General features: G+C 45.2%; 1 protein-coding gene across 1 annotated transcript; it reads right to left on the bottom strand.

Annotated features, from left to right (window-relative positions):
• Window positions 1-1,033: 1,033 nt before the first annotated feature.
• Window positions 1,034-11,298, bottom strand: TMEM70 (transmembrane protein 70). Its single transcript, XM_056110095.1, has 3 exons — window positions 11,028-11,298; window positions 9,137-9,242; window positions 1,034-1,549 (listed from the first exon to the last, which is right to left on the bottom strand). The coding sequence occupies exons 1-3, from the start codon at window positions 11,235-11,237 to the stop codon at window positions 1,092-1,094; spliced, it is 774 nt and encodes a 257-aa protein (XP_055966070.1). The 5' UTR covers window positions 11,238-11,298; the 3' UTR covers window positions 1,034-1,091.
• Window positions 11,299-11,753: the final 455 nt, after the last annotated feature.

Consider the following 11,753-nt stretch of genomic DNA (forward strand, 5'->3'; position numbering starts at 1 on the left):
GATAGCCAATCCCCAGCTGAAGAGACAAACACACTTTATTACATACTTGTACATGTGTATCTAAAACAGTTTAATAAAAACAATGAAAATTTTGCATTGCTTTACAAACGTATTGTCATTTTATTACAGGAGCCAGATTGATGGTACAGCAGTTAGGGTAACTGACTTGCACATAGCATCTCCAAATCAGATTCATCCCTTGCATCCCATATGGTTCCCTAAACATTGCCAGGTGTAATTCCAACGTGCAGAGTCAAGAGTAACCCATGAGCATGGGGGTATGGTCCCCCAAAAAAGCAAAACCAAAAAAGATCAAAGTAGGGGCCAGAGCAATAATACAATGAGCAACAGTATAGTGGGTAAGGTATTTGCCTTGCATATAACTGAACCAGGTTTGATCCCTAACATCCCATATGGTCCTCAAGAACTGCCAGGAGTAATTCCTGAGTCCACAGCCAGGAGTAACCCATGAGCATCAACAAGTGTGGCCAAAAAAAACAAATAAAAAAAAAATAACTTATTTATAATGGTGCATCTTTTGTCGAAACAATGAATGTAACCGATGTAGAGAAGAGTTAAGTGAAATCATCTGCCTCACAAGCATTGGGAGGGCTGGGAGGGGAGTATATTGGGGTTCTTGGTGGTGAAAAATGAGTACTGGTGAAGGGAGAGGTGTTTGATCATTGTATGACCGAGACTTAAACCTGAAAGCGTGGTAACTTTTCCCACAGTGATTCAATAAATATAAGAAAAACAATAAATAAATAAAATTATGGAAAAAACAAAGGTGGAGTTCATGCCCAATTCAATCAGCTAATCAGTGGCTGAATAAATAGCAGTACTTCTACATTAAAAAAAATAACTGATTTAGTGTATGTCACTCAGTGGTAGTCCACTTGCCTTGCAGGTATAAGGCCCACAAATCAATCCCTAGCCCCACCAAAAGAGTAGCTTAAAAAAAAACAATCATCTGAAAATGAACTCAAAGTTCTGCTTTACAGATTCAAATCACTGACACTCATTAACGAAAAACAAAGGTAAAGACAGCTTTATTATACATTAGACAATATTTAAGAACATATATAAAACATTCATTTATCATCTTTAAGTTCTCGCTTTTCACTGGTTTCTCCCAAATCAAAAGTAAATGGTTTGTCGTAGCCCATTAGATGGTCATAGTCTTTAGGGTTTGAAAAGAGCACTGGATTAACTAACAGTGATTTTGTTTTAGCATAAAATGTGGTGAACACATGTGTGCTGTCTGGGACTTTCACATCTTTCTGATGAAACACTGTATTTGTTTCTGAAAGCAGAACACTGTAAGTAACAGCTTTGTAAGTGTCTGTTGTAGCCTCGTGGTACAATCGTATGACATAGCCTTTTGTGACGAAGTGAAGCAACGCTGGGGTGATCACGGTGAAGCTTCCTATAACGCCATAAAATAAGATCTGCAAAGGCAGACTTCCAAATATAATATTATTTTGAGCCAAAATATAAGGTAGACATGCCAGGCTAACCAAACTTGTAGAATAAGAGAAGCACTTCACACCTGAATGGGGGGAAATGAGAACAATTAATACTTTTATACTTACAAAAGAATCAAACAATTCATTTTTCCAAACTCAAAACTTCTGTGGCCAGAAAGCTAATACAGTGGGTATGGTGCTTGCCTTATATGCAGTTTCAACCTAGGTTCCATCTCTGGCACTATATATTTCCCGAAGCCCTCAAGAGTGATCCCTGAGAAGAGTCAGGAGTAAGCCCTGAGCACAGCCAAGTATGTCCCAAAACAAACAAAAAGCTTATATTGCTACTATGAAACAGAAAGCTTGTTATCGTCCAGCGACTTTAAGCACTACACATATCCTATTCATGAAACCCACCAACACCCTATGAGGACTACAGTGAGAGCTCAATGGGCCGAGAGCAAGCTTTGCGTGCAGAAGGCTCATGTGTATCCCTGGCACTACATGATCCCTCAAACACTCACAAGTGCAAAACCAGGAGTAGCCCTGAGTATTACCAGGCTTCAGAATATAGTTTAGTAGTAAGCACCTGCCTTGCCAACAGGAGGCTTGACTATGGTTTCCTTACTGGTGGTTGTGGGGGGAGGGAGGAACAACATTCAGTTGGGGTGGCTGTTCGAGGAGCCGTGCTCAGGGGTCATCTCCTGGTGACAAATGATGCCCCAAATACCACCAGAAGCAAAGCAATGAGTTCGGAGTAGCCCCTGAACCCAGCTGTGTGAAACCCTCAAAATAAACAAAACCAAGGGGCCGGAGCAATAGTTCAGCGGGTAGGGCATTTGTCTTGCATGCAGCCAACCCAGGTTCAATCCCCAGCATTTCATATGGTCCCCTGAGCACTGCCAGGACTAATTCCTGAGTGTAGAGCCAGGAGTAACCCCTGATCATTGCCTGAGCATTGCCAGGTAGAGCCAAAATGAGGAAAAAACGAAAAAAAAAAAAAAAAAACCTGACTGTAGGCAGATTAGCAAAAACCTATTAGCAAACGCCTCCACATATCTAGTACAAAACATATCTGGTATGGGCAGCCGGGAAACTCTCAGTAGCTCTCCACTTTGGGGTTCCTGCACCACAAGGAAATGTGCAACCCCTGGTAATCACTGCACCCAAAATGTGCCCAAGTGTCCCAGCTAAAGTGTGTGACACCCACCAGCACATGCTCCAGCACTGCCGCCTGTGTCAACCTGTCAACTCTCAGTGAGTGCCACAACCAACAGTGCACAACTTGGTCATCATGAAAACAAAAAGGAAAGCGGGAAAACAAAAATGTGTTCAGTGTGTGTGTGTGTAGGGGGAGTGTCAGGCACACAGTTCAGTGGTAGAGCACATTTATAAGATACAAGAGGTCCTGGGTTTGCTCCCTGACAACAGGAAAAGAACATGACCTAAGTAACAAATGAGGAAAATATTTGCAAGTCATAGTGAAAAGTGTTATTATCTCCAGTATGTCCCCTAGATTGAGAAAAAAAAAATTGACCAACAAAGATGCACACGGGGCTTACACAGATGATACTACACTAATCTCATTTGTAATAAGAAACATGCAACTAAAACTATACATTGCTTTTCCCTGAATTTGCAAAAACCAAACACCTGAGTTGATTCTGTGGGTGAGGCTATATAACAAAACTTACATTCTCATGCACTGTTGATGGTTGAAAGCTGAATTATCTTTTTCTCTTTTTTACTGACACACCACGATTTACAAAAGTAGTCATGGCTAATTTCAGATATAAATGTTTCAATACCAGTCCCTTCACCAGTATTCACTACCCTCCACCAATGCCCCCAGTTTCCCTCCACCCCCGCACCTCCCCAATGAAGGCTTAATTATCTGGCATCAGTAAGTTTAAAGTAACTTCTTCCTAGCATGCTGAAAGTAGACTATAGACCGAACATGATTGCCACTCATTGCCTCTTTTGCAAACCACAGCACCCAAAAGGAGAGAGAGAACAAAAGGGAATGCCCTGCCACAGAGGCAAGGTGGGATGGGGGGGAGGGGGGGGACGGATACTGGGACCTGTGGTGGTGGAGAATGGGCACTGGTGGAGGGATGGGCACTTGATCATTGTATAACTGAAACCCAAGCACAAAAATTTGTAAGTCTACAACTGTACCTCATGGTGTCTCATTAATAATAATTTTTTTAAAAATTTTTAAATTAAAATAAAAAATAATGAAAAAAAATAAAGTAACTTCTTCCTGAGTCAGGGCCATAGAGTAGAGGGCTAGAGCACATGCATTGCATGCGGGAACCCCAAGTTCAATCTCTGTCATCAGTGCATCACAGGAATTAGTCCTAAGCACTGAGGTGGGATTAGTCTCAAGCAGCTGGGTGTGGCCCCTGAACCGAAAATACATAAAAATCAGTTATAATGTCCCTCTGAATACAACTCCATGACATAAGACTATATGGAACACAATGCCAAGTTGCCTCCCATACAAAAGCCTCCTGAGTCCTTCCAGCTACCTCTTTTCCCCATTCTTTCGCCACACTGTAATAGGTTAAATAATGTTCCTCCAAAATCCCAGAACATAACCGTATTTGGAAATAAGGGTACTTGCAGACAATTAAGATGAGGTCATCCTGGATTAGAGTGAACCCTAAATTCAATGCACATCCTTATAAAGGCAGAAAGGGACAAAGAGCAACACAGAGACAATTCTGTGAAGAAGGAAGAATCAGTGATGCAGTCACAAGGTGAAGAACACAAAGGACCAACAGGAGTTACTGGAAGCTGGAAGAGGCGTGGCAGAATACTTCCCTCAACACTTCAGCGAGCATATCCTGCAAAACTCTAATTTAATTTAGGATTTCTAGACTACAGAACTCAAATGTAGTTTTTTTAACTGACAGGAACAACAGGCGGACAGTGCTACAGGGTTATGCTCTCATAGTAAATAATTTTCTGGCTGATGAAAGACCAAGGTTCTTATCTAGCACTACTGAACTTTTAAAAAAATAAAACACATCAGAGGCTAGGGATACAGCCCAAAGAGGTATACAGCACATGCCTTGCATGTGTGGAATTGTAAATTTAATCCTGAGCAATATGTGGTTGACCCAGTATCACCAGTTGTGGCCCTGGTGACCCCAAAAGCACCAACAGGCCCAGGTGCAACACTACCAGGCTCAGTATGACTGGGAGTGGCCCCCAATACCTCCTGAGCACCACCCAGTAGGTCCCCCATCAAAAAGAAAGGTAAGAAAGCTCATGGCAGTCAGCAAGACAGTACAGAGATTAAGGTGCTCACTTTGTATGCAGTCAAACCTGATTAGACCCCAGGCAGCAAATATGGTCTTTTGAGCAAAGAGCCAGGAGAGTCCTCTATCCTCTATGCTAGGTGTGGCCCAAATCCCTGATCCTCCAAAAAAGACTGTCCATCACTCCATCAGGAAAAGAACAAAGATCATTTACACGAAGTTGTTTTCCTTGCCCTGCTACCGAGCCTGCTCATCCCTAAAAGCCTTGGACACAACCTAAGGATGTGTAGACAAAAGGGTGCACTGTTGACATGCCACATCACTGTCATCTGCGTCTGCAACCAGCTGGTCTAGAAAGGCTTCACAAGATCAATTCAGGCTCACCGCGTGTCAGTCAACAATCTAGGTCTAATTTTAAGGCAACACCAAATCTATTGTGGTGATATCAAATATCCTTGGGTTTAAAAAAAAAAATGTCAGAGGAACAGTACAGCAGGGAGGGCGTTTGCCTTCCATATGGCCAACCCAGGTTTGATGCCAGGGATCCCACATGGTCCCCCAAGCACCGCCAGGAGTCATTCCTGAGTGCAGAACCAAGAGTAATCCCTGAGCATCGCCTTAGTGTGACCCAAAAAGACCACAAAAAAGAAAAAAAAAAAATTGGATTTATCTGAGGGTTCTCTGAGATCTTTGGACTTACCACCTGGTTCTTAAACATAAAAAGGCCTCCATCTTAATCTTATTCTGCAAACTGATGTCAATCTTGAACACCTTCAGTGAAATATTACACAGACCACAGAAAAGATTATGAAGTGGAGCCTACTGCTTTCAAAAGTGTGTCACATCACTCTCTGTAGGGAGTTCGGACATACTCTCAGAAAACAGAAGTAGCTACATAGGTCAGAGATAGTACAGCAGGTAGGGCGTTTGCTGAGCACATGGCCAACCCAGTTTCAATCCCTGGCACTCCGTATGGTCTCCTGAGCCTGACAGAAGCGATCCCTAAGTGCAGAGCCAGGAGTAAACCCTAAGTACTGCCAGGTGTGACCCGAAAATTGAGGGCGTGGGGTATAGGAAGGGTAAGTGAGGAGTGGGGAGAGTGGCTACCACATTGACTCTTTTGCCGATGGGCCACATCCAGTGATGCCAAGATGCTACTCCCAGTGCTATACAGGGGAGACACACATGGACTCCAGTCCAGCTAGCACGAGATTACCAATGCCTAACACCTGCCACCCCAATCCCAATGACATGAGCTATACAAGTTCCTGTGGGCTGTTCCTTAGTCTGTGATTATGACTGCCTGTTTGAGCTTCACCACTTTCACCTAAATAACTTCAGCAAACACGTCCCTCCCAATGACCTGCACCAGTGCTTTTGGGCCAGAGCAACAGTACACCAGGTAGGGCATTTTGCCTTGCATCGGTTGACCCGGTTGATCCACGGTATGATGGTCCCCTGAGCACTGCCAGGAGTAATTCCCGAGTGCAGAGCCAGGAGTAACCCCTGAGTATCGCCAGGTGTGACTCCAAAATACCCCTACCCTAAACCGGTACTATCGGTCTATTTTACTTGAGGCTCCATGTTCTATGATAATATTACTGACGAAGCTTCATGCATAATATGTTCCAATTCCACAGTGTCTCCACACCTTGCCTCCCCACCACCTGCCAGAGATTTGTCTGTCCAATCAAATCTGACATAGGTCCCATACGATGTCTTTCTTTGGGGCTAATATTTGGAGGCAGGGATCTAACCAGGACTGGCAGCATGTAAGGTAAGGGCGCAACCCCTGTACAATCTCCCCAGGCCCCAAACTACTTTCTGTACCTTTTTCCTACCATGTTTCTTTCCTGCCCTATAGGTTTGCCTCCTAATCTCATGCAATGGCCCCACATTTACACAATTTTCACCTGTGGCCCCCTTAGAATTTCCGGGGGCTAAATGGCCCCCCTATTGAGAAACACTGGCTACTGTCATGAAGTTGAACTTTTAGAAGTTCAGAGGCTCTGCATGCAAGTGATTGCTGTTGGTGGGGCTCCATGTCAGGGGTCAAACCTGGGTCACTCAACAGTGATTAAAATCACGCTGAAGGGGGCCAGAACGACAGTACAGTGGGTAGGGCATTTGCCTTGCACTCAGCCAATACGGTCCCGCAAGCACCACCAGGAGTAATTCCTGAGTGCACAGCCAGGAGTAACCCCTGAGCATTGCTGAGTGCTACTGATAAAGAAAAAAAATCTGGCATAATTCCTAACAAATTCAAAACACCTAGAAATAATTAATATGTTCTATTTTAATGTCGGGCTGAAGCAATAGCACAGTGGGTAGGGCTTTTGCCTTGCATGCGGTCAACACAGCCAACCCGAGTTCAATTCCTTCGCTCCTCTCGGAGAGCCCGGCAAGCTACCGAGAGTATCTTGCCCGCATGGAAAAGCCTGGAAAGCTACCCATGACGTATTCGATATGCCAAACACAGTAACAAGTCTCACAATGTTACTGGGCCCGCTAGAGCAAATCAATGAACAACGGGAGGACAGGTGTGACAGTGATTTTAATGTCATATATTTGAGAACTTATAGATTTCCACAGTAAATTTTAAATTAACATCATCCACTATTATGTAACAAAAACACAAATCAGGGGGTAAAAAAAATAGCTCAATGGGATATAGCACAGGCTCTGTATGAAGGCCTAAATTCAATTTCCAAAATTTCAAGGTGCCCCGAGCACTTCCATGTGTGACCCTAAGCACTGAGTTGGAAGTAACCACTGAGGTCAGGCAGGTATGGACAAAACATTTATGTGCGTGTATGTGTGTGTATATATAAAACTCAAAAAAACCCACAAACATGGGTACTAAAATCTTATGAGTGATTTGAGTATAAAAAGGAACCCTCCATCAGAAGGAGGGGGACAGATATAGAATGAGTGCACTCATTTGTGGGATACAAGGGGAAAAATAGTATGAAACTATTTTCAAGGCCAGGAAGAACAGGGCCAGGAGGCCAAGTCAATAAGTGTGTGTGTGTGTGGGGGGGGGGGGGGGGGGGAGGCAAAGGAAATTAGGATACAGAAGGGACCAATATGACAAAAATAGTTAGAAATGATCACTCTGGACAAGAACTGAGGGTTGAAAGCAGGTAGGTAAAGGGACTCATGTGATAAACTTCCAGCACCTGTATTGCAAACCATAATGTCCAAAGGGCTGGAGCAATAGCACAGCAGGTAGAGCATTTGCCTTGCACACGGCCAACCCAGGTTCGATTCCTCCGTCCCTCTCGGAGAGCCCGGCAAGCTACCGAGAGTAACCCGCCTGCATGGCAGAGTCTGGCAAATTCCCCATAGCATATAGTAACAATATGCTTAACAATATAGTTTCACAATTGAGACATTACTGGTGACCACTCGAGCAAACCAATGAACAGAGGGAGGACAGTATTACAGTGCTACAATGCCCAAAAGGAAAGAGAGAAAAAAAGGGGGTCAGGGGAAGGAGGAAAAGTGCCTGCCATGACGGGGGGAGAGGGAAGCTGGGGACACTGGTGATGGGAAAGGTACACTAGTGAAAGGACAAGTGCTAGAACATTATATGACTGAAACCCAATTTTGAACAACTTTGTAACACAGTATCTTACTGTGATCAACTTTGTAACTGTGTATCTGTGATTCCATTTTCTAAAAAAAGCAATTCTCCAACTATCATAGGTTATACTTTAGACTGTTGTTTCATTTTGCTATAATTGTTGTAAATTTTATTTGGGAATACTGTGAGTTACAATATATAAACCTCAGACTAAAATACAACCTCAGAGAACTTGAAACATGCAGGTTTCCCCTAACATGCCAATGCAAGAACTTTTTCCCACTCCCAATCTTTTTCAGTAATTTTTTGGCGGGTGGGGAGGCTACCCCTAACTGTGCGAAGGGATTACTCCTGGCTCTGTGCTCAGGGGACCATACGAGGTGACAGGATTGAAGACAGGTCAGCCCTATTCAATACAAGTATCTTACCTCCTCTCCTATCTCTCCAGCCCCAAACTTTCCAATATTTTAAATAAAAAGTATTGCATATTTAACTAGAAATGAATGCATATTCAAATATGCAAACAAATCCCATAAAATGCAAACTTCTATATCTTTTTTTACTTTCCTTTTGCTTTCTGGGTCTCACCCACTTTGTGCTTGCAGAATCAGGCAGTGCCAGATCAAACCTGAGCTTCCTGCTCAGTCCTTTGAACTCTCTCTCTGACCCCTAACCCACTAAATCTTCTATCAACAGGTCACAACTAAAACCTTTACAATCTCTTCCTTGCAAATAAGTGCTAAAATAGCATGAGCTAAAAACATATTTTAGCAACCAAGAGACAAGAAAGGAAACAGCCTTTTCCTCAGGTTACCCACCAAATACTGTTCGAGCCAGATTCCCGGTGTAAATCAGTCTTTCACCTTCTGGTTTTTCAGGTTGTGTATGTAAGCATCGAACACATCTTTCCCAAGAAACAGGTACCTAATGAGAAAGCAAGATAATCTGAGCACATAACAAACTGCATGTTAGACCAACTTTAAATTTTGTTTATGCTTTTCTTATGATAAAAGTAGAACTGTCACATGTGTTAAGTTAAAGAATTCCCCTATAACCTACAGAGCCAAAAAGCTGAAACTTGCTAAAATGGCTTCCTGAATTCTTGTCACAAGAACAGCTGAGCTACAGTTTGAAAACCTAGACCTGCATCCCAACTGGAAGCTTTATAACACAAACTGTGACCACGACAAGTAGAAACTCAAGTAGTGGAATTCTTTTACTTCATCCCCCTTATCCCTCAACCACTACCTCCACCACGCAAGGTAAATGTCTTAATTCCTATACTACCGCTCCAGTTCTTTATTCCACTATTAATGAGAACATCACTCTTATTTGTCTTAAAAAATTTAATCACTCATTCAAAAAATTTAAATTATTATTTAAATATATCTTAATGAAATAAGTAAAACACTGTATATTAAGATTGCTTTGCATCTGCAGAGAATTAGTGCAACAAATGCTTTGCAAGCAGGAAACCCGGGTTCAATCCACCTGAAATAGCCCCAGGGTAACCCCAGGTTTGCTCCCAAAAGCTCAACTTTTGCTTTTTGGGTCACATCGGGCAATTCCCTGGGCTTACTCCAGGATCTGTGCTCAGGGAGCACTCCTGGTGAGGATCCTGGTTCCCTCTGTGATGGTGGTGGTGGGGGGGGGGTTCAAATCTAGGTCGGCTCTCAGCAAGGCAAGTGCCTTACCGGCAGTACTACTGCTTTGGCCCCAGATCATTTTTAATACTTATAAAACATTTCTACCGTAAATAGCATTAGAGAATAATTCTTTCCTAAAGACCTTGTTTTCATCCACTCATTTCCCTCAGTTTCATAAGGAAAAATTATTTGAAATGCCGCAAATTTCAGGAATTTCCCCACATCTGAAAACCTTAACACACACTTCAGAATGTAAAAGGCAGCATGCCCAGATTCCAATTCCAAATTCTCCCAGGTTTTAACCAGGTTTGCTATTCCTGATAAAGGTTCCGGGAGAACTAAGAGGCAATTTATTCTGGTTAAAATGAGGTTCAACGTCTACATCCCCGTTTTCAGGGAGCAAAAGAATTCCTAAGACTGAAACCACCTCGTGCGGAGGGGGACACAGTTCAAATGACTTAAGTGGGCATCCGAGGTTCGAGTCCCTGGTCCACAAATACCCCAGCTACACCTGATGCGCCCCCAATCAAAACCAGAGGCTGGGGTCACCTAATGGAGGGTCACCTAATGGAGAGCTCAAAGCTAGGTAATCTGGATTCTTTTCACTGGTTTCCCAGGTGCTGCAACTGACCGTTCTGGAAATTAACCCTTCAACTCGGAAGTGCTGGGCACTGCCCATCAAAGAACCACTGACCCGGGGGTACTCTTAAAGGAGCCCTGGGCCTGGCTGCCTGGGGGATCCCACAAAGGGCCCTCCTCCCAGGAGTGGGATTCTGCAGAATGGGAGGCCGGGAAGCGAGCTGGGTAGTCTAGGGGGTAAGGTGCTTGCCTGACACGCGGCCGATCACCGGCACCCCATAGGGGCCCCCAGAGCCGCCAGGAGTAATCCCTGAGCACAGCTGCATGTGGCCCAAACACCAAAAAAATTAAAAAGGGGCAAAAAAAAAAAAAAGGAGGGGGGAGTAGGTGTTAAAATTCCAGGCCCTACCCGATGTCCGCCACAACACACAACACACACACACTCCCCCCCGCCCTCCAGCCTTCGCGCCTCTGCACCGCCGACCTTCGCCCGCACGGGCCGCGGGTGACACCGAACGGCTCCGGACGGCCCCGCGCTCCCGCCGCCGACCAGCGCCGAGGAGCCGCTGCAAGAAGCCGAGCGCCCGAGACCGGCCCCGGGGCGTCGAAGCGCGGCGGCGACCCAAGGCACCGTCCTCCTTCCGCAGAGCCCTAGCTCGGCCGCCCCCCGGCCGCCCACCGCCAGAAGGAGCATCCCGCGCGCACGACCTGGGGACAGAGCGGGGAGCGGCAGCCCGGAAGCCCCGACGCGACGCCCCGCCCCCGCGGGCCCTCCGAGCAGCCCGATTGGTCGCGCTCGCGTGCGCCGACTATTCGGCACCCCCGGCAACCTTCCTTCCCAGCCCCCCAGAGTTCCGAAGGCTCTGAACTCCCACCTCCCCCACCCCCCCCTACCCCTCACCCCCCACCCCCACCCCACCCTCCTCCGGGGCCTTGTTTCTGCTTTCCTTCCCGGACTGAAAGGGCAAAAGGGAAGGGTCTGGCAAGAAGGAACAAATCTAAAAGCCGGAATGAAAGCTTTCGGGTCGTGTACTGGATTCCCCTATGCAACACACGCTATTTTGTTTGCAGATAGTCATTCTAGGGTAGATCAAAGGGCTGGAGCACGTGCTTGGCATGCTCGAACTCAGCAAGGCAAGGACCTAAACACCTCTAGGTGTGCTTCTCCCCGCCACCATGCCTCCAAAAATAGAAAATCACCCTTGCACAG

This window comes from Sorex fumeus, unplaced genomic scaffold, assembly GCF_029834395.1.
Source record: "Sorex fumeus unplaced genomic scaffold, SorFum_2.1 ptg000002l, whole genome shotgun sequence".
Lineage (NCBI taxonomy): Eukaryota > Metazoa > Chordata > Mammalia > Eulipotyphla > Soricidae > Sorex > Sorex fumeus.

What these genes read in the sequence shown, in the direction of transcription:
- TMEM70 (XM_056110095.1), bottom strand. Translation starts at nt 11,237, where the DNA reads ATGCTCCTTCTGGCGGTGGGCGGCCGGGGGGCGGCCGAGCTAGGGCTC. An exon ending in CGCGGCCCGTGCGGGCGAAG is followed by an intron (nt 9,243 to 11,027) that starts GTCGGCGGTGCA and finishes CTTTCTCATTAG; the next exon opens with GTACCTGTTTCTTGGGAAAG. An exon ending in TCTGGCTCGAACAGTATTTG is followed by an intron (nt 1,550 to 9,136) that starts GTGGGTAACCTG and finishes CCCCCCATTCAG; the next exon opens with GTGTGAAGTGCTTCTCTTAT.